Source organism: Hippocampus guttulatus, chromosome 9 (genome assembly GCF_054856545.1).
Source record: "Hippocampus guttulatus isolate MCC_2025c chromosome 9, RoL_Hgut_1.0, whole genome shotgun sequence".
Taxonomy (NCBI): Eukaryota; Metazoa; Chordata; class Actinopteri; order Syngnathiformes; family Syngnathidae; genus Hippocampus; species Hippocampus guttulatus.
The window spans coordinates 8,692,957-8,716,396 of NC_141269.1; the positions used below are offsets into that span (position 1 = coordinate 8,692,957).

At 42.2% G+C, this 23,440-nt stretch overlaps 2 protein-coding genes across 4 annotated transcripts in view; both read left to right on the forward strand.

Moving 5' to 3' along the window:
- atf7ip (activating transcription factor 7 interacting protein) overlaps positions 1-14,588 on the forward strand; it is a 35,614-nt gene extending 21,026 nt beyond the window's left edge. The window contains exons 6-14 of one of the 2 annotated variants that reach the window (XM_086119617.1): positions 6-77; positions 175-275; positions 850-897; positions 1,772-1,839; positions 2,695-3,336; positions 5,179-5,280; positions 5,373-5,447; positions 12,354-12,433; positions 13,687-14,588. In XM_086119617.1, coding sequence (XP_085975743.1) covers positions 6-77; positions 175-275; positions 850-897; positions 1,772-1,839; positions 2,695-3,336; positions 5,179-5,280; positions 5,373-5,447; positions 12,354-12,433; positions 13,687-14,145 — 1,647 coding nt within the window. In that variant the 3' untranslated portion in view covers positions 14,146-14,588. The remainder of the gene's footprint in view (positions 1-5; positions 78-174; positions 276-849; positions 898-1,771; positions 1,840-2,694; positions 3,337-5,178; positions 5,281-5,372; positions 5,448-12,353; positions 12,434-13,686) is intronic. The other variant, XM_086119616.1, reaches the window with a different exon arrangement.
- Positions 14,589-17,038: 2,450 nt separating this feature from the next.
- Positions 17,039-23,440, forward strand: part of grin2bb (glutamate receptor, ionotropic, N-methyl D-aspartate 2B, genome duplicate b) — a 90,698-nt gene continuing 84,296 nt past the window's right edge. For both annotated transcript variants that reach the window (XR_015101822.1, XM_086119949.1), the window contains exons 1-2: positions 17,039-17,466; positions 20,628-21,278. Coding sequence is in view for 1 of the 2 variants with exons in the window: in XM_086119949.1 (XP_085976075.1) it covers positions 21,249-21,278 (30 nt within the window). In the remaining variant the exon portion in view is untranslated. The remainder of the gene's footprint in view (positions 17,467-20,627; positions 21,279-23,440) is intronic.

A 23,440-nucleotide genomic window follows, 5' to 3' on the forward strand; every position in this document is an offset into this window, starting at 1 on the left:
CCCAGGCCAAGATAGCCCGACTGTCAAAGAAGTTTGGAGAAGCCAATCAGGCATCAGAGAACAAAAGGAAACAGGAGGTAAGCGATAGCTTTGATACTCGAACCTTTGCGCGCCTGTTAAGCGAGTGATGAGCTGGGGAAGTATTCACACTGTATGCTGTCTTACTTTGTGTAGTCACTTGCTGCTTCTACTGCTATTGCTGCTGCTGCTGCTGCTGCTGCTGTTACTACTGCCGCCAAGACAGCATCTGTTGCTAACACACCTCAAGTTCAACGGTAAAGTTTCTATACAGTGAATACATGCTAACCCCTGACAGCTATTTTCATTGGTTTTTTTTTCTAATTTAGGTCATTGGTACAGCAATTAAGTTTTGAAATATCGGCACTTTTTTCCCCCATGAACTTTGCTTCAATGACAAAATAAATCATAGATTTAACTACTCAAATTTAAAATAGTGGAGCAAACAGTAGTGTTTGCCTATGTGAAAAAAATAAGAAAAAAAAGACCCTTGTATGAACGTGACAATACCGGACTTAGCTGTTCACTGTGCGAATAGTTGACATTGTCCCGGGTTGCTATCTGTAAATTACTGAGCTGTACGCAAATGGGCAGTCCAAAGAATCCTTTCTTCCACCAAATCGGTATCATTCAACGCCCCCATGTCTTCAGTTTATCAGGATCAGCTTGAATGTAAACATTTCCTCAGACTGGTTTGGACGCATATGTCCAGGTCTGTATTTGACACCTGATGTCCTGGTCCTGAGTCTTGTGACGTTCTACAATATCACGCCTGAGCCTTTCTCTGGGCCGTGCAGAGTGTAGTTACAACTGCACCTCTCCTTCCAACAGCGTGCTCCGTCGGCAGGCAGTAGAGCCGCAGCCCGAGACGGCCAGACAGCAAGTGGCGCTCAATGACGGGAAGACTCCTGCACACTATGGCAAGAAGGAGAAGGGAGCAGAAGAAAAGGGGCAGAGAGAGGAAAAAGAAATGCCACACAACACTACCATGGCATATTATCTGGCAGAATGCAGTGAAGGGAGATGCAAAGCGGACATTAAACTCCGTCCACTGCCTGCCCACTTGGAGAAAGTTTTGTACCGCAACTCCCAAAGAAACACGGGCGCTCGCCGGCCTGACCGTTACGCCTCTTACCTATTTCGATACTTCGTCCCTTATGAAATTTATTTCAGATGGGTGAAAAAGGTCAACTATGTGGGCATATTTGGACAGCAGGCGCTGCCCAAGAACTTAAGGAGGACTATGAGGACATATATTGAGCGAAGATTCCCAGGCCTGACCAATGGCTGCTGGGGAGAGATTCGTGACCTTATCAATGACATACTGTTCGTGAAGAGGAGATGTGATTTCTTCCAAAAATTTGACCAAAGAAATGGCTTTGTATTTCAACAGCCCTGAGTTGTAGGAACAGAAGCATACTGGGACAATTGTCAGTGTGGCAAATACGGTTGTGTCATCGGACTAGATGGTCAGCAAATGTTCTTAAAAACCATTTCATATTTAAAGGATTCTGAATCTTTGCTGATTCATATATAACGTTTGTGTAACTGTCAGCACACTTGAAAAGATGAAACTGACATGCCGACTAAGAGTGCTTTAGTCTTAAGAATGAAGCTGCTGAATCAAGTTTTTCAAAGATGGCTGAATAAAGACCAATAAAATAAACCATAGCGTGGTCAGTTGTTCCCGATGTGGGCAGCTTGGACTCCTTGAGGCCTATCAAGTCTCTAAGCCTAAAATCTTTCTAAACAGGCCAGTCCGGGCACCCATCGAGGTGAAGCAGATCCCAACTACAGCTGTTACTTTACCTCACACTGCTGGTGAGTTGCACCGTTCCCCTTGTTTTCTCAATAATGACTCAAAGAACAAATATCCTTTGGAAAAATAATGTGTTTACACGTTCCACTCAATAAATTAGATTATTGTAGAATGAAATGGATTTGCTTCAGTTGTTACCGTAATTCAAAAAGTGAAAACTAATATTATTTTAACAAACACTCGAGGTTACTTTTCAGAAGGCCAATTCTGATCTGATTTCTGGAGCAACCCACTTTAAAAGTGAGCGAAAGTATCGGAACAGATATTGTTCAATTAAAATTTAAAGTAAGTAACATTTTCTATTTGGTGATACAAATCTTCCTTGCAATGACTGAATCAAGGCTGTGACCCATTGACTTCACTAGAATGTTGCATTCTTCATTGGAAATGCTTTTCCAATGGTTTTGATTATGTAACAGCAGAATGAATTCTGAAGTCTACAGAACCATTTTTAGCGTGAAATGCATTCAAACTAATCGGGAGAAACGTCATCATGCAGCTAGATAGTAGCACTGCCAACACAACAAAGGACTTGATGCATGTCACCTCCTGAAGAGGTTAGACTGAAATGGAGAAAGCCCCAGAAACAAATAAGAACCTGGAGGCCTGGAAAAGCATTTCAAATGAGGAATGCAACAGTTTCGTGAAGTCAGTGGGTCACAGGCTTGATGAAGTTATTGCTAGTAAGGGTTACGACACCGAATATTAAATGTCCATTTCAATACTTATGCTCACTTGTCAAGTCTTGAACAAAAGGTGGTGCGTACTGAGTTGGTGAAGGTCGTCATGGGTTGCATCTGATCGAACAGGTTTTACGAGCAGTTGTAACCGTTTGATGGTTGTCTTCTCTTCCTCAGCAAAATCCGGCCCACTCGTTCCAACCCCTGTCTCCACTACTGCAGCCATGGTTTCACAGGCCCCCATCATAAAACTGATCACCTCTTCCTCCAATGCCGTCTCCACCTTGGCTACTGGCATCACCACTCAGAGTCCGACAGGCACCTTGTTGCTGAAGACGGCGCCTGCGGGTGGCGTGATGACTGGACAGCCACTCATCATACAGCTGCCTGTATCAATGACTAATGGCCAGGGGGGAACACTGGTCAACTTCCCCGTGTCCTCTCTGCCTACGGCGGGTGCACTCACTAAGCCCAAAACCACTGCTTCCACTACTACTTTCATCATCAAGCCCGCTCCTGTCACTACCACAGCTGCAGGTTCTATTCCAACCCCTATCACTGTGCCAGCACTCCAGGCTCCCCCGAGCCAGATGTCTTCGGGCCAGCTCGCACTGAGCCGAGCCGTATACCAAGGCGGCGCCGGGGGGATAACTACACCAAATGCCGGAGTCTCTGTGACCCCAGCCAGGGCTCTGCTTTCTCCCGTGTCTGTCGCCGGGGCCATGTCGACTGCCTCCACATCTACAACATCTGGTCCAGCAGCAACAGGTTCAGCAGCTCCAGGACCTCCACAAGGGACATCCTTGACATCTAAAACAGGTGCAGTTCTCTTATTTATTCCTTCGGGTCTACTTTTTATTAATTTCTACGAGGAAAATTGATTTGCTAAGGAAGTAGATTGAGTTGTGTGCTTGGTCATGGAAAGAATTACTGTACCACACTGTCTATTTCTTGGCTGAGAAGAAAAAAAAACATATTTGATTCAGCTGTGCCAACTCATCATTATAACCCACAGGGCTACATGTTTTTTTTTTGTTTGTTTGTTTGTTTGTTTCTTTGTTTTTAAACCACTGTTTGCCACTCCAAAAGATCTTGTGGGCAGATAACTTATTTACAAAGTGTGTTTTTAATAATGGGAGCTGTCTTTTTTTTTTTTGTCTTACATTTTTTAAGATTCAATTCAAGACATAATTTTCATTTTTTATAATGGCTGTGATTCATAGCCACTGCACTCTGGCAATGGGGTGCACGAAATTACCAGGTTTGAAAATGATTTTTTTACTCCCAAAAATGTTCAGATCAATTACCGTATTTTCCGCACTATAAGGCGCACCGAAAAGTCTTCTATTTTCTTTTATCAAATTTGATGCGTTTGGCAATATTGGGTTAATTAATCTAATTAATCACTGAAATGTCACCTTCAAATACATTTTGAGTACTTGCACAATAACAATTCCTCTGAAACAATGTCTATACCATATTGACCCATATGTCTATTTTTAGATGTCAAAAAGGCTCGAGGAAGGAGAGAGAAAGAGAAAGCACAGTGAAAATGTCATCAGCATGATAATGGATGGCAGTACAAGTGACAGAGCAGTTGGCAGAAGATGATGAGGATGAGGATAAGGAATGACAACCCAGGACATGCATGAAAGTTCAGACAGCACTGATGAGGAAGACAATCAAGAGGAAAGTGTTTCCCCGACAAGCACAGATGTTGAGGTTCCAACAACAACACAAGACACAATCAGAAAGGAGTCAGTGAAGGGCAATGCAAAAAGGAGAGAATACAGATGGAAAAAAATAACAATATCAAGCTCCATCTGTCGATTTTGTTGCATGTGTTGATGAAGGGACGGAGGACAGGTGTGACTGGACACCATATCTGTATTTCAAACAGTTTGTAAATGATGAAATGTTACAAGAAATTGCAGAACAAACAAACCTGTACAGTGTCCAAAAAAGGGGTAGTCAGTAAACACAAGTGCCAAAGAGATCGAGCAGGTTCTAGGCATGTACATGCATATGGGGTTAGTACAGATGTCCAGTGTGAGAGCCTACTGGGAGATGGAAATCAAGCTCCCTCCAGTTTGTGATGTGATGTCTCGAGATCGATTTCACGGGCAGTCACTTTTCACATGTCTACTGTGGAAAGTGTCATGTGCATCTTTGCCTGAAGAAAGACAGAAGCTGTTTTTCCGCCTACCACAAAGTGAAATAAAAAGGCACTAAAAAGTGTCATGTGTAAAAGAAAAGAGGAAAACCTTCAAAACATATTCTATAATTTCAAAATGTTATGGACAGAACTTTTGTTCTGAAATTAACACTGATGACCAAAACGTTGCCAAAAGCGCCCACTGTATCAAATGCGATATAAAATATATCTCATAAATAACATGATACTGTACAGCAAAATATTTGTTGTGGATTTTGTTATAAGGGTTAATAAACATCTCAGTAGCCAAGAATCTGAATTTTCTGGCTATTCTTTGATGGGTCAGGTCTTACAGGGTTTTAACAGGCCCACATTTCACACAGAGTAAAAAAAAAAAGTAAAAGAAAATTTCAATGAGATCATCATTATTTCAGTATGTACTTTTTGTGACATTTTTATCGCTTGTACCCTATTTCTGAAGGCTTTTTTTTGTTCTCTCCTTGTAGACAACCAAGCCACAGGAACCACTCCATCCAAAGCAGCTACTCCAGTAGCACGTCCAAAAGGTGCTGTCATTGATCTTACTGAGGATGATGATGATGTGCAGGGTAAGAATGATAGGGCACCTATCTTGTACCATTCATTAAGTAATTTTCGATCCAAGAACTTTGTTTCTCAAGATGTATTTTCTGCTTATCAGTGACAGGAGTGAAGGCAGCTACTGTCCCAAGTCCCTCGCTGACCCAGCGTCCACATCCAGGCAACGTTCTAAGCAGTAAGCCTTTTGCTTTACAGTTAACCCTCGTTTATCGCGGAGGGGTTACGGTCCACAAAGAACCCACGATAGGTGAAATTTGTGAAGTAGTCAGTGTAACCGCTCCTAAAGGTTTTCTACACCCTGTACTGGTTGCCAGCCAATCAAAACAAACAACCATTCACACCTATGGACAATTTAGCCTTCACTGAACCCAACATGCATCTTTTTCAAATGCGGGAGGAAGCCAGCATAGCAGAGAAAACCCCAAAAGCACAGAGAAAACATGCAAACTCCAAATAGGAAGCCGGAATTTGACCCCAGAACCGTAGACCTGCGAGGCAGTCCTCCTAACCACCAGACATTGTTCCCTGTCACTTGCGCGACGTGCGCGAAACGTTTTAGAGGGGTGTGATCAGCCGAGGAAGGAGAAAATACATTTTGTGTGTTGAACATCCCCGCAAATACTCAAATCACAAAAGACTACACAAAATGGCGCCATCTAGAGGACACAATTATTCACCTTTAAGGACTACATAATGCACACAAAAAGTCCATGTTAACGGAATAAGGAATGACTTTTTGAAAAAGCGAAAACGGTTTTCGGAACTTAATTATGTAGCACATGTGTGTGCATTTAAGAATTAAGAAAACCTTTATTCTAGAGCTGTCAGTTTAGCGCGTTATTATCGGCATTAATTTCAATGAATTTTAACGGGATAAATTTTTTCTCGTGAGATTAATGTGGCACACGTCACAGCGGATGTTACGTTGTTCTATAAATAAACCAGAAACAAAACAACAAGCGCACTGCACAGGTCCACCCACGTCTGATTTGCCAGCCACGGCATCGCGAGACACCGAAAACGGATACTTTTATGAATGGAAAGTTTACTTTTAAAATGTTGCCAGATTCTGTAGTTCCACTGACAAGACAAGACAAGTTACCTGGATGTTTTGCAGTAGCAAACTGAGCTATCATAGCACGTTGAGTCTGAAATACCACTTAATGGCCAAGCACACAGCTGATGTGAGTACTCTGCCCCCTCGTCTAAGACAGACAGCTATGCATAATTTCAAAGCGAAGAAAATGGATAACACGACGAAGAACAAATTTGCCAAAGCCATATAGCTAAATGTATGGCTACTGCATGCAAACCTGTCAACATTGTCCACAGCCAGACTCGAAGCTGAAATCATTCGCATTGCATCGAACGACTCCACTACGGATTGCCAGCGAGAGCCTCCATTACAAGCTATGAACAGAAATTGTACGTAGCGGAGAAGGCTAAGGTACACCAAGCGGGCGAAGATACTGTTTCGGGAGAGAAATAAGAGACTAGGTTGATGAGCCTCTGGGCATTCTGTTGAGTTCGATGTATGCCACTGATTGTTACTTGTTTGGAACTATTTTGTGTGGAAGGTTACCGTGTTCCGTGTCCATATAAATAATGGGGGTGGAGCTTCTCTGTGTTCGTCTGACAGTGACGGTGCGCTGAGGCACGTCGAGAGTTCAGCGGTGCAGTGGTAGCGACCTAGCAACCACACTGAAAATAAAATGTCTCCAGTGTTGTCATCGAACCAAGTGTAGTCATCCGAAATGATGTCTTCACAAAACCATAGAGAGACTTCCGCGCAAGAAGGACCAACAGAATCAACATAGTCTGACTGTTGTGTTCAAAGCAAACTTGAGAAAAACGAAGTATGCAACCATGGCTTAAATCCACTATAGGCTGAGTACTAGTTTACCGTATTTTCACGACTATAAGGCGCCATTAAAAGTCTAAAATTTTCTCCAAAATGGACAGGACGCCTTATGATGCGGAGCGTCTTGTCTATGCGCTGAGTTCCAAAACCTGACTGACAGCCGACACGCTGTTTATATAGAGAAAAGGCGGAAGTGACTGTGGACAGGCATGCGGCAAAGAAGTCGGCCAATCAGTGACGGGTGGGCGTGTATATATATACACATGGAGAGCGAGAGAGAGAAAAGGCAGATGTGAGTGAGGACAGGCATGCGGGGAAGATGTCCGCCAATGAGTGAAGGGTGGGCGTGTAAGTGGACGCTAAAGGTACGCCCCAAGCAGGTACCAACACCTGTATAGAGTGTGGCTATGTGCATTGTTGCAAAACAACTTCGGTTTTGGTTTCTAAGAACCCCCGAAAATAAGTTCTACAAAGAGACACGCCTACGAAGCTCAGTTCAAACTTCAAGCCATCGGTTATGCTTTTGGCATGCGTGCCCATCTCACAGCAGCGGTGAAAAACCAAGTCAAGCAAATGAACTCTGAGCTTGCCGTTATTCCCGGAGGCTTGACTAAAGAACTCCAACTGCTGGACATCGGCATCAACCGGGCGTTCAAAGTAAAGTTGCGAACGGCATGGGAACAATGAATGATCGATGGCAAACACAACTTTACAAAGAGTGAGAGGCAGCGCCGGGCGAGTTACGCCACAATTTGCGAATGGATTGTGGCTGCTTGGGCGAACGTGTCTGCTTGCACTGTTGTTCGAGTTTTTGGCAAAGCCGGCATCATTTCTGTGGAGCCACATGGCAATGAGAGTGACTGACAACGAGAGGGAACACGGCGTTTTTGATTACCGGTACTTGCACAATTGTTCAATTCTGATACAGAGGATGAGGACTTTGATGGATTTCTGGGTGATGATTGATCGAAAAACGTGAGTACATTGTACGATGGCTAAATAAAATACAACGGAACTCAGTTTTCCGTTGCCTTTTTAAAAACGTGTTTTTCGCTTGTATCTGTATGTCTTGGCATGCTACCGTATGCTACAAGCTAACATGTTTTTAGCGTGCGCGCATGCATGCCGTATGTTTAAGCTGGCGTATGTTTTACCACTTTAAAATTGCGCCCAATAATACAGTGCGTTTTGTCTATGTGTAAAATACAGAAATAGCACCCATTAATGAGACTGCGCCCAACCATACAGTGCGTCGAATGGTCGTGAAAATACGGTACCTTAGATGTGCACTTTATAATTTTATATTAATAATAATAATAATAATAATGCATTTTATTTAAAAGTGCCTTTCATGCCACCCAAGGACACTGTACAGACAATAAGAAAATACAATGTAAAAATTAGTAAACGAGATATTATATAAAAACAGGACATAAAATCATAAAATCATAAAAACATAGGAAATGGAAGAGCTATGTGTTGTAGGCAATCCTGAAGAGGTGTGTTTTTAGACGGGACTTGAAAGTGGAAAGAGGTGTGCAGTTTTGGAGGTCCGGAGGTAGGTTGTTCCAGAGCTTTGGAGCAGCGTGACTGAAGGCTCTGGCTCCCATGGTGCTCAGTCGGGCAGGGGGCACTGACAGGCGGAGGGAGGACGAGGATCTGAGGGAGCGAGAGGGGATATGCACCTGGAGAAGGTCGGATAGGTAAGGAGGGGCCAGGTTGTGGATGGCCATATATGTATATAGAAGCAGTTTGTAATTGATGCGATGTTGAACAGGGAGCCAGTGAAGCTGTTGGAGAACGGGGGTGATGTGCTGCTGGGAAGATGTTTTTGTGATGATGCGAGCAGAGGCGTTTTGAACCAGCTGGATTTTATGAAGGGACTTTTGAGGTAGGCCGAAGAGGAGAGCGTTGCAGTAATCAAGGCGGGATGTGACAAGACTGTGGACAAGAATAGCAGTGGTGCGGGGGGTGAGGGAAGGGCGAAGTCTGGTAATATTGCGGAGGTGGAAATAAGCAGTGCGGGTGATGGTGTTGATATGTGAGTGGAAGGTGAGCATGCTATCCAGGATGACACCCAGACTCTTAACCTGGGGGGAGGGGGACACTAGGGAGCTGTCGATGTTGAAGGAAAAACTGTTTACTTTGGATAAAGTGGATTTGGTGCCAAGAAGGAGGACTTCAGTTTTATTAGTATTTAATTTAAGAAAGTTTGTTGTGAACCATGTTTTGAGTTCGGAGAGGCAAGAGGTGAGGGAGGGGGGTGGGAGTATGGAGTTTGGCTTGCAGGAGAGGTAGAGCTGGGTGTCATCAGCAAAGCAGTGAAAGTGGATATTAAATTTGCGGAGGATATGGCCAAGAGGCAGGAGGTAGATGATGAAGAGAAGGGGACTTAGGACAGATCCCTGTGGTACACCTGTGGTGACTGGGGAGGGCTTTGAGGTGAAGGATTTGAGCTGGACAAACTGAGTGCGGCCAGTGAGGTAGGAGTGGAACCAACTGAGGGGAGTGTGGGAGAGACCAATGGAGGAGAGTCTATTGAGGAGGATAGGGTGAGAGATTGTGTCAAAGGTAGCGCTCAAGTCTAAGAGGATGAGGATGGAGACTAAACCGGAATCAGATGCTATGAGGAGATCATTTACAATACGGATTAGGGCAGTCTCTGTGCTGTGGCGGGGGCGGAAACCGGACTGAAAGGGTTCATAGAGAGAGTGAAGGGACAGGTGGGAGTGGAGTTGAGCAGCAATATTGCTCTTTTTTGATTCCATAAAAAGAGCTGTTAAAGCAGCTGTTGTGTGACAAAATATTTTTTTCACTGTTGTTGATGGACAGTGATATTGTGAGAGATCATGTGTGAATAACTGCTCCAAGTGAAAAATGTTCATGTAAAATTGAAAATCGAAATTGTTATTTCAGTAAATATTTGCATTTTGCACATGGAAAATGAGGAGAAATAGGACAAAATATAAAAGGAAACTCAGAAACGATAAAAAATGCGTGAGTAGTCACGATTAATTTTCTGATAATTTGAGTTAATTATGACAGTTGCGTTTTTAATTAGATTAAATATTTTAATCGTTTGACAGCTCTACTTTATTCGTCTCACAATGGAGAAATTCCCAATTTACAGCAGCAAAGTTATGAAAGGAAGAAAGTAGAACCAAAAGTATAGGAGCTGCTGTAAAGGCTGCCACTCTCGCGGTGCCATTTTGAAGTCATGATAACATAATAACATAAAATACAACATAAGACACAGACAGTCAGTCATCCAGTCTTAACCACGTTTCTGCATACTCTTTGTTGTTTGAAGCAGTTCTAGATGAAAAACGAGAGGATCAAAGTGTCCTTTCACCAGTGGATCAGAGACATCATTTTGTGTCATATTTAGTTTTATTTACTAAAGTCGGCGGTCTTTATTTTACAACAGAATCTCATTCTTATGGTAGAGATGTAACCGGTATGTGGTTGGAACGCTCTGCTAACACAGTAGTAACTTAAGCTCATCTTGGAAAGGGAAAAAACAAACAAAAAAAAAAAAAACGAAAGCTGGAACAAAGTGTTGTCCAGATGTCATAATTATAGTCAATATTTGGATGAAAAACACTTGCAAGCCCTCAGTACCAAATAAGAAAGTAGGGCAGTAACTCGGCTTGCCTTAGAGTGCCGCCTGACAACATACTGAAAAGAAAAAGAGTCCATTGCATTGGTAACGTGGAAACCTGGCTTGTTTGTCATGCCATCGTAAACCTAGGACCGACTGTATGTGTTCAGCCATCTCATTACCTCTACGTCCCGCGTCCTAGACACACGGTTCCAAATAATGTGCGTTTTTGGGACGCAAGGAAATTTCTCAGTCAAAACAAAACAAAACAAAAAACTACGGTACATCTTTTTTCCAGCAACGATCACAGTTTGACAATCGCCACCATTGTTGTTTTGATCTCGCGTTAAGTAATCTTGCGAGATGAGATTGGCAAGATCGGCAGACGATTGCCAAGTTGTGTAACGTTAAAACAAGTGTTGCGAAAGTTTATTGCGGAGATATCACAGAGGAAGCAGCTAAAGTTGGATAGTTTTTTTGCGTTAATAAGTTGACTTTGAGAAAGCCTTGCATCATTGGAAGCAGAGTAAAGAGAGGAGAATTTATGAACTCAAAGACTGAACCACGGAATGAAATAAGAACCTATTTCACAGCAAATCTTGTCCCGTATTTTCCAGACTATAAGTTGCTCCTGAGTATAAGTCGCACCAGCCATAAAATGCATAATAAAGAACAAAAAAAAACATACATAAGTCGCACTGGAGTATAAATCGCATTTTTTAGGGGAAATTTATGTGATAAAATCCAACCCCAAGAACAGACATATCATCTTGAAAGGCAATATTAAAAAAAAAAAAATAGAAAACAACACGCTGAATAAGTGTACAATATGCTAACGTTACATGACGCATAAACGACAAACTGAGAACGTGCCTGGTATGTTCAAGTAACATATTAAGAGTTATTCAGATAACTATAGCATACCGAACATGCTAACAAGTTCACCAACCCATCAATGTCACTCTAAATCAGTAAATCCAATGGAATTGGCGGTTTAATGTGAAAATAACATGTGAAATGATATAATCATATGTTAATAATTTCACCCATAAATCGCTCCAGACTATAAGTCGCACCCCCGGCCAAACTACAAAAAAAAACTGCGATTTATAGTCCGGAAAATACGGTATGCCTGAATTATTTAAATTTTTGCAGCATTTGTTTATAAGAAATAAACCTATTATCAATGTATATTGTTGTTGTTTGTGTTATTATCGTCTGCAATTGAATAAGTAGACCATTTCAGAATTCAAAATTTGGGACTCTCTAAATGCATAATGGGACACATACTTTTCTGATCAGCGAGTCCCTGGGACTTGCAGGGAGGGCTCAAACTGTGAAATTATCACTGTGTGTTATAATTTAAAATAATTTGTGACAGATTCTCCCTTTTCCTCAGTTTGACAATGTTATATCTCCTGAAATTGCTTCCTTCTCGACTTATTCAGTACTTTCCCATTGCAAAAGTTAATACATAATAATTTGTTGCTTTGTCATGTGCCTGACAGCCGGCAGATCCGCCGTTGTGGACAAGGATTTTTATTTCATTCATTTACAGTATTTTATTTTTTAAATGAAAATAACTATGTCTTATAGTGTCGCGTGTTCTCTCTCCTCAGGCTCAGAGGCCAGGTCTTCCCCACAAAGCAGCCAGAATACATCCAGCAGTAATACGCCAGTGCAAAACCGCCCCCTACTGGTGAGAATTCAGAACTGCATTCTATTTTCGTGTTACGTTTTTCCGTAAAATTGTATGGATTGGTTTTGAAGTCCACTGAAAGGCTTATACCTCCGAAGTTATGAAAAAAAGGTTTGATGTGGTGTACACACACATCCACAGTTTTTTGTTTTACATAAACACTATTAACTAACATTCATAACACTTATCATTTCACGAACAAGGCACTCTTTCTGGTGAATTTCCAGAATGTTTTTGGTCAGTTTTCTTGGAAGTTCGGAAAGATATCAGATTCAAGTGGGCTGTCACTATCAGATCTTCTTGAATCGATTGTCCTGTCAACCATCCCATTAAATACTTGAGGAATCGGATGGATTTATCCACAATCATCATGTTACTTACACTCACACTTAAGCGCTGCTTTGTTGTTCGCAGGTTGGCAGGTAGCAAGCTTTGCTAAGCTTACTATCTTACATTTTTAATACAAATTAGTTTCCATTTCAAACTTCTACAAGCACTTGCAGTGCGGTCCAACTAGCAATTCTAGGTTACCACTACACATCTACCAAGGGATGGTAGGTTTTAACTTGTTACGTTGTGACCGAGCCCCACTGCCTTTGGACACAGGACACGTCGTTCAAATCCCGGCCACGAACATTACGGGTGGGGCCATAGGCAAGACCCTTTGCGCTATATTTTGATTACCGTCCATTGTTGCTACTTAACACAGATAAAGATGGGTGGTTGCATCGAGAAGGGCATTTGGTATAAAAACGTATCATCGCTGTGGCAACTCATCCAGCCATACTCTGCATCTCATTAGGCTCGATGGGTGTATTTAGAGTCATTCCAAACTGATTTTGCTTGGTTGCAGTGTCAATGTTCCACCAATAGGATGGTGCTTATGGACAGTGAAAAGCTCATGAGTAGTTTAATTAAGCAGCCTTATCCCACTAAGGAGCTAACAGTTGCAACTGTTGGCGAAGGGGGAAAAATGTTGGTCGCAAATGTTCCCGAAACGCTTGCCTAACGTTCACCATACGTTCGCCTAAAGTTTTAGTGTTTTTTCTTGTAGCTAGATTTTTTTTGGAGTAAATTTCTTGGCAACAAGAAAAGTACCGGTGACCGCCTCACTCCATTTTCCCCACCTGTATTTTAACCTGAAAGTCACCTTCCCGCCCAAGGCTTGAGTTGAACCTGTCTCCACCCTCAAGACCAACTGGCTAACCATAACCTTGTCAGAGGTTCTTACGTAAAACTTTTATGTCTTGTAGAATTCTTCAGTGATATCCCGTACTTCTTCAACGACAACGCCAGCCCGGACCTCCAGCATAACACTGCCCGCGCTCCCCGTTGCATCCGCGCCCACAAACCTACCACCAGAGGCTCAGCGGACCTCGCCTCCTCAGCAACCTCAGCTCAAACTGGTGCCAAGTCAAAGCGGCATAGTGCTGTCCTGGTGCGTGTCCGAAACGGATCATTCTTGTGCGGCTGTCGAAAGCTATCACCTGTATGCCTACCACCAAGACAACTCAAACAGCAATTCAAGTCAGCAGCACTGGAAGAAGATCGGGGAGGTAAAAGCCCTTCCTCTGCCTATGGCCTGCACCCTGACCCAGTTCCAGTCAGGGTCCACATATCATTTTGCAGTTCGAGCCAAAGACATCTATGGGCGCTTTGGCTCCTTCTGCGAACCCCAGTGCACAAATGTGATCAATCCCAGCTCAAATTGAACACCTACAAAAATAATTTGCATTTTGACTGTTCGTTACTTCTTTTAGGAAATGTATGTCATAGGAGCTCCAATATTGTGCATTGTTGACATAGAGTATCTGTAAATAATTCTCAGCCGACTTCTGACTGTCTTGGAAAGTTGAAGCAGCAGATGGTGTCGTTCAGTGGTTGACGTATTTGATGTACTTTTCATTATTGATACTGTTGTATATAAGTGAACTACTTCTCCACCTTCTCACGGTCCATGTCAGATAATTTATGTTATTGGCTCATGTACGTTGCCCATGTGTTGTTTGCTTTACTGGAGACATGATGCCAAGACTGTCCTGTCAACAGAATTGCACAAAAATGTATACGTGGTAGGAACTGAATGATAACTTTTGTAAGTTTTGTCTGGTAACCAGACTTGTGACAAACAAAATAAAAGGTTTTATTAAAGTTGCTCCTTCCTTCATTTGTAGGCATTTTTTGATGACCATTATTTACAAGTGTCTATAACATTTAACTAACTTTTAAACTCTATACAGTGAGTGTAAAAGGTCTACACTCCCTGTTCAAATGAAAGGTTTCATTTTTGATGTAAAAAAAATTAGACCAAGATAAAAATATCTCAAATGACCTACAAACTGTTCAATTCAATTTCAAATAACAAAATAGATGACGTAAAAATAACCAGCTAAGATACTGAGGTTGTACCCGTGTGCGCACCCTCTTACAACTGAGGGTGTGGCATTGTTCAGATTCAACCACTCACATTTAAACTAGTTTTGAATATGAGTCAGCACACACTTGCCATCTCTTAAGGTGCCTCTGATTTACGACAAATAAAAGTGAACTGTTCTAGTAGGTTCAATAACGGACGGATTCTTTTTTTCCGGAAACAGATCTCAATTACAACCAATGGCTATATCTGTTATTGCGCAAGATTTTAAATGTCAGACTCAAAAACAACGAAAACATTTCAAAACCCTCTGATGCGTTAGAAAAAAATAGACATTTTGCAGCATCAACAAAGTGTTTAGGGACAGATAAAGCCATCTCTGAAAATTTGATAAAATGTAATTTAATTCCCACATCTGGCACAGAAAGGCCAAAATCACAAGAGCCATGGGTCAGCTCATGTGTCCCATTAATGCTCAGATATCAGCTTTAATGAGTCTGAATATTATTCTTGTGCCTTTTTAAAGGGGACTGATTTAAAAGACCTCCATTTGTGGAAAATGTTATGAGTTATACAGAATATAACAAACTCTCTTTTATTCTCTGTTTTGATTTGCCTTTTTTATTTATATTATATACTTGAAGGCAACATAGTTATTCTTCTGAGTTCAAACGAAGACTACCTAAGAATGCATGTTCAAATTAAAGAGGAAAAAAAAATCGAATGATTTTCATTTAAAAATCAGCTGTGTCACGGTCTGCTTTTGGGGAATCATCAACACGGATGACTTGAGGGTGTACTTCAGGGGTGTCAAACTCAGGTCCTGGAGGGCCGCTGTCCTGCATGTTTTCCAAGTCTCCCTGTTGCAACACACCTGATTTAAATGAACAGGTTCAATGTCAGGCTTCCGCAGAGCTTGCTGATGATCTGATCATTTGAATCAGGTGTGTTGCAACAGGGAGACTTGGAAAACATGCAGGACAGCGGCCCTCCAGGACCTGAGTTTGACACCTGTGGCGTACTTGGTATGACAAAAAAGTGCGGGGGCACAATAAAGGTTGGGAACCAGTGTAATCTTGAGCTCTGCTCCACGTTGCTTGTGGCAGCTGGTGCCTACTACGTCTCCCTGGAAGACTGACAAGGCTCTTGCGTCGCTCCTCGGATATTTGTGCCTACTTGACCCGCCCTGAAGGTGAATTCAGTCTGTGGTACCGGTGTCGCACACAGGTGGGTTGTAACACTCAATTTTTTCATTATTATCCATTGTTATTGAGTTAAGTATTTTGGAGGACAGATTGTATTTGTCACAGGAGCTTTAATACAATATTTTTTTGACATTTCCTTGAGTATTTTCATGAGGAAGAAACTGTACTTCTACTTCGTTACAATGAACTCGATTTATTTTAAATGTTAGGTTTAAATTACGTTTAATTTCGATTGCTCTCGAAACTTCCGCCTTGGGCGTCGTCGTCTAATCTGTTTCACCAATCCAATCGAACGAAAATCAGAAGTGGCGTTGTTCTTAATTTGACCAATCAAAAGTAGCCAGTCAGTCACATGACCTTTCACAAAGTTTCCGCGGCACCAAGCAGAAGCGAAATTTTGATTTTGTCATGAAAGCTGGTAAAAATAAAGAAAACAACGGTGTTCTAATTTCTGTCTAGTCCAGGGTGTCCCCCGCCTACTGCCCGAAAACTGCTGGGTTAGACTTCAGGACGCCCGCGACCCTCGTGAGAATAAACAGATTAGAAAATCGATGGAGGGATAATCAAGGGGCTACTCAGAGTGTGAGTAGGCGAGGGCCACCAGGTGATCATCCCTGGACGAGCGCAACAGTTTCCCAAATTTGAAATTTTTGAATATACCAACAGAGGGAGCCATTGCTCTCGAAATGCAAGGATCGTTTTCTTCTCAATAGTTGAACATCTCTTCAGAAGCGTCTCATTGAGCATCCTATAAGGGACCCCACCTCTACGCAGCTTTCCCTCTCCCCTTCGCTTTCTCTCTCTTTGGAGGAGAGCAAGTGAGCACACTTTGAGTTGAGCGTTTTGCGCCTCACACCAACCAGTAGTGCTCTCGCCTCCACACTAGATTGCGCGTGGCATGCCCAACATCTGCGCAGGCGGCGGTTTAGCGCTCATCCACAGGGAAGCTCGCGTCTTTCTTTGAGCAGGAAAGCAAGAGGAGAAGACACTCAGAGTGGCGGGGTTCAAACTGAAAGCCCCCCGACTCTTTGCCTCACTAAACAGAGCACACACGGAAGGCTTTGGAGTATTCCATTTTTTTTCTTTCATTTTAGATTTTTCTTCTTCCTCATAGCGGTGTTGGGAGGTGCTTCTTCTTTTCATATAGTCTCTCTGTCCATTATCTGCCTCCTCATCTATTTCTCCATCTACCTGGCGTACAATTTTCTCTCTTTATGACCGACCAGAGTGGACTTTTCTTGGCATCGCCCTCATTTCTTTTCCTCCTTGAGGCTCTTTTGTCATTCCATCTCTTTCTCTGTATGTAATCTTTTACCAATTTGGATCAGTCTTACTACTACAAATATCAATTCCATGAATGACTTACTCCCCTTTTTTTCTTCTCTTTTGGGGTCCCCTTCCACACCCATTTACTTTGCACCATACTCTTACGGGATTCTTAGATGTTACTCTAGGTAGGTTAACGATCATTTAGTGTCTGTCTATGTGTCTGTCTGTGTGTATTTGAGTGTGCTTTACGGATGCATAAAACACACAGCAATAATATCACGTACATGCACTCAACCATGGTTGGCCAAACTCAAAGGTCGGGGCCCAAAATGGGTGGCAAGTGATTTTTATTTATGTTTATTTTTTTTAATCCGGTCGGCGGTTGACAGAGTAAAGCCATTTTTATTGATTGATCGATATTTGTTGTTATAAAGTGAATCTGTTGCATATGATCAATGGTATGGCATAGTTACAAATAAGTTTTATGTAGTGGGGAGAAACCACATTTTTAGTTTGTTTTTTTGAGTTGCAAAGGTTTGGGAAACAAACCACCTTCCTAATCTTTTTTTTTTTTTAATGCATTCTACATGCATTTATAAAAAAATGCTAATTTTTGCTTCGCTAAATTATACCTATACATGTTGCTGTCAACAAAAAGCTTTGCCTTTGTTACATTATGAAGAGAAACTCTTTCAGCACCATTTTGGCTTATAAATTAGTTGTACATTGCTCATGAAATTGAGTCAACATGCTTTGAGTTATTTATTTCGAGGTTTGCCATTAATTCTAAATGTCATATTTATTCTTCCTGCACCCTTTATCACAATCCAAATATATGAATCAGTAAATTCACATATGTTTTTATGGTTGGAAGGTCCCTAAAGCCTCATAAGCGTTCTTGTAGGGAGGTACCTTTCAATGTGCAATCGAGTGAGACGGACTGATAGACAGATGATCGTGTCTCCCTAACAGACTGAAGGATCTCACCGCCGTCACTTTCTTTCCCTCCTTTTTCTATTTATTGCTCTGACTTACACCCTTTTTGGGCACTTCCCATTTTCAAGTTCAGGTGAGACATGGTCACCTCTTTGTGTATAGGATGCCCCTATTAAGGCAAAATGGACTGCTTCCTTTTGCTCCGCCTTTGCTTTTGTGTCTCCACTGCGCTGCCCTGTCAAACATCACCACTGTACTCTGTGCATTATGTGTGGCAGAAAAGAGTTCACTAGGTGAGTGGCGCCTATAGCAAAAGTGGGCATGAGAAGTAGCTGTGTGCACATAGGACTGATCTGCATGGAAATGTATCGTGCATGAACTTTCCTCAGTCAGCATCTCCTCTATTTCACCCCGCTGTGACTAATTGGTTGTTTCCAGCGGCCAGCTTTTGATCTTTATCCCTCGACCATCTATATGTTTGCGCGTTGCTTCATCTACTTTGTACGTCAATGATACGCAGCATCAGCAGCACATCACCTGCTGAGGATTTTAACCCCCCCCCCCCCAAAAAAATGTAATCCTCTCACTCGTTGACCTTTTCTAATTGATGGCAGAAAGCCGCTCAGAGTACTTAAATGTGTCCGAGTGGCTCGGATGGTTTGCTTGTGTTGACTCAGTCGTTGAAGTGTGGTGCATTGTGCAAGTGCATGTAATCACGATTATGCAACTGCGTTCTTATGTGGTTGCTCGTTAGGGTGCCTGTTGATGAATAAGTTGCAATATTGCGACACAAATTTATCACAAGGGAACCTCAGTGGACTTCCAGGTTCTAATTTCGAAACAAACTGTAATCTGTCTAGAAATCCTCTGCTTAATAAAACTAAAATTAAGTAATACTCACCGTACTTAGGTGATATCTGAGATTGGAAACATGTTTTTGGGGGGGGGTGTTACAATCTGTGTATTCATGTGAGAATTTATAATTATATTTATTTGGGTATATAATTGAAGTTTAATTGTGTTGCTCAGATTAAATGCAACATTTAGACACAATCTGAAACCACATTCATTCAATTTCTGGTTCTGTGGTTATCATCACACTTTCCCTCCTTGTCAACAATGGAAACCTTCTGTAATGGCATCACGACCATAAATAAATAAATCCAAAGAAATGATAAAGCACATTTTAATGCTCACTGAGCTGAAATGTTTAAATTCAAAGATCATGTGAAAAGTTTTCTAGGGGTGTGGTGCATAGAAAACATTGTGAATGTTTTTTAAGTTAAGGTATAATTTAAAGGAAAAGAAAACCCCGCATTGAATGTTGTTGAAAGTTTCAAGTAGATTTAAAGTCTGTGAGTCTTTTGTCCAGTGTGAATGATTTAGACGAGAGTGGCGAGGAGATGCTACGCTGCTAGCGCACGGCTGTTTAAATATAAAGGCTTAAAAGGACATGACCACCTCTTGGGTGTGAGTCTAATGAAGGATTTATGTTCACAAGAGGAGCCATTAGGAGTGTGTGCGGATTGTTAACAACACCGATTACATGTAGCAACACCAAGCGGCGTTTAGATATTATATCCAATACCCGTTACAAGAAATTACAATTACCCCCCCATGCACCAAAAGATTTAGAGGTCAAATTAAGTTGACTTGTACAGGTTATAAACACTTTGGTTTGGCGAGTACAGTAGTGTAGAAACAGTACGGCAAAGCACACCGCATCTTCGTTAGCTCCCCCGAGACGCTAAACAAGATAAATGAGTGAATGGATGGATGGACGCCAAAATATAAAATAACAAAGATGCCACATCCCATTTTAAATCAAACCATAAATTACGTGAATCAGTTTTTCTGGCGACGGCCTGGAAAGAAAAAGTGGCATCATGAGCACTCAGTCTTCCCATTTTAATGACAAAGGCATAATACAGGAGTAGAAAGATGAGCCATGTTGAAAATTCTCCTTGTTCGCCAATGTCATGCAAGCATAAAAAATTGTTTAATCATTGAAAAAGACTTAAAAACAACAACCTGTCCTCAGACTTATTATTTTTGTCGCAGAGCGTATACTTTGGAAACTCTGCTCTCATTGTATGACGTAAGGCCATTACATTTTTAAACTTTCACGGTATATGTGCTTTACAATAAATTCAATAAATTTGCAAGTTTTTTTTCCTGTGTTCACTGAACCTACATCGAATATATTTCAATTTTTAAATTAAACAACCGAAAAAAAATTCTCCACACAAAACTGAAGCATCGTTCGTGTTTGTTGTCCTCAAACAGAACCGCAAAACCGCAAAAACAAGTGCCAGCATCTTGACCTTGATTATCGAGGTGTGTGCAAAGTGATGCTCATCCTTCCACCAACAAGTCATTTTGTGACTCTTCTTCTCCTTCTCCCATTCAGACTAAAGAAGACGAGAGCGAAGATCGAGCCGATAAAGTGATCAAGACGACTGGTTAGAAACCCAAGTCAACGGGCGCATAGAAAGTCCATGAAGGAAAGAAGAGGAGTATATATAAATACATACGGTACACCGCTTCTCATTTCCTTCTCGTCTCCACGGCAACCGTGCTTTGCACAGACTTCTGGGAGGAGACCTGGCTGAGCTGTCGCCAGCGTTGGAGCGGGCGAGAGCAGAAAAAAAAAAATGCCCATGAAACACCACACCTTCATGATGTTCCATCACCCTCGGCCTACAGCTTTTACTTTCTCGTAATTCTCATATTAAACCTGGTGGTGAACAAGTTAAAATTCCCGCCAGCTTGGGGTTGACTTTATTTCTGTGAGCATTCCAAAGTCACTTATCATTGAATTGCATCTGAAAAGCCATCTCACACTGGACACTCCCTGAAATCCTCCACACGGCCCGAGCGGTCCTCAGACAGAGAAAACTCTGACCTCAGAGCCCCGAAACGCCCTCAGACTTCCAGTGTGTGACTTCCTGTGCCCACCTACCCTTTATCCGAGGCTATGAGAGGAGGAGTCGAATCCCAGCTCACTCCATCATGCCAGTTGTGAAGAGCAATGAGGAGATCCGGGCTGGCAATGTTCAAGGTAGGCCAGCGATTTGAGTAACTGCACATGTGGGTGTTAAGCCCTTTTCCAAGAACGCGTCTCCAGTGGCAGGTGCTGAACCTTTAAAATAGGGACTTACCTGACTTGACTTTCACGTCACGGTTTCGAGAAACTATCAATACTATAAAAACACACAATATAACTGTACCGTGTATAATTCAGAATTTAAGTTAAAGTACATCACGGCTCACCAGAAATGCTGATTATGAAATGCATTTTGTGCAGATTGCCAGAGATGTGTTTTGCTATGGCTGGGTCTGACCAATCAATCAAACAATGGTAAAATTGAAAGGTTATTGTGGGCAAACTGAAATCTGATTGGTTCAAGAAACAGTGTCATCAATAATGGTTTAAATCAGGGGTCACCAACCATTTTGAGAGTGAGAGCTACTTCATGTGTCCTGATTGTTTGAAGGGCTAACAAATTGATACACGTCTGAAATAACATTTGTGCAAATTACATTTAATAATATTAGAATGTGTTATTTTTAATACTTAAAACTCATTCAGTACCAGCCAATTCTGGACCAAGTCTGAAAAGACGTTTAAACACGTCTTTGGGAGTGAATGAGTTAATATAAATCTGATTGGACAAGAACCTCAAATCTGATTGGACACATGTATTGGGAGCAGTCTGTCCTTGAAAATGTGTTTGGGTGTGACCAAATTCATAGGCAGCCCCCCCCCCCCCCCCCCCCCGAGCCCCCTACTCCCGGTCACAGTTTTGGCAGCATTTTTGGGCCGCATGACGTCACTTCCAGCGCGTGCGCAACTGCACGTATTTCCAAATTCTATAAAGACAATAGGCAGTACACCTTCTCCACATAGCTTGGACCGCATCAACCATGGCGAATTTGGACGGGCTTAATGGAAATTTTGACACCACGTGCGGTCGCGTCGCGCCCGAAGTGACGTCATGCGGCGGCCGAAAATGCAGCCTAAGGAGGCCTGATTCTTCTGGGGGGTGGGGAAGAGAGAGAGGCATCAATTATATGTGGATTTTCAATATTTGTAGGCTGGCCTGGGCCCGATCCCCCGCGGGTTGTGGGGGTTGACTCTAGATGAAATGGTGCCTCGAGATATGAGCGAGCCAACTCATGAGTTTTTCAACATATAAGCAATCTTTGGGATGATTATTTGCTTTGGTCCTACAGCAAATCCCTGAGATATCAGCGCTATGTGGTGTCGGTGAACTTGACAACAAAGAAGCAGCAATCGTGCTCATGTTTTTGTAGAAACATTCCACTTTGACAATTGATACATAGGGTAATGCACTTATATGTATTTGAAGCACTTAGACATATTTAGAGCAACTGAACAGTGACAGCCTTGTCTCGTCTTTTCCCCCATCTTTTCTGATAGCGAGCCGACTCTAGAAGTAAGCGATAGCAAAGTTCTGACTTCAATAAGCACACGACTTCACTAACGGGTCTAGACAATAAGGATCGCAAAAAGGCAGCCAGCACGATGGTACAAATTTTGTTTTTTGTTCATAGCGACTCAATGGGATGAAAGGATTGTTTTAAAAACTGGCAGCGGCACGTCAATGGTGGTAATTGTATGGAATAGTACGCATGAAGATTTAAAATGCAGAAACGACGCAAAATCACATTTACTACTCAGCTTAGGCGCAACACCAAAAACACCACACATTAAACAACCAAAGACGACTGACCCAAATTTATTCAGAAAGAAATTGAAATGATTTATGAATTAATTATGATTTACAGTATCTGTAGATTTCAAATATATTTGAACACAAAATCCCACTTAATTCCTGCAAGAGCAGGCGTATACCAAGTGAACATTTATTTGGCAATTCCTTGGAAAGCTCGTCGAGCCGGCCAAGCCGTGCAGCCTTCACAGCTTCTTCTGCTTGTGTGTGAAATGGAGAACATGTCAAATCCCGTCGATGCACAGCCTCCGTTAGCAGTCCCGGATTTCTCTTTGGCTTTCTGCCTTGGGCGGATTACATCCCTCTCCCCATCTTTTTGTCTCTTACCCACTCAGCTTTGAGTGAAAACTTGAGGAGCAGATCCAAACGGCACTTTTTCCCACATGTGCATTCACCACAGCGTGATGAAGCGTCTCATCATGATCCATCAGCATGACTCACAGCAGGTGTGGGACACCGTGGTCCT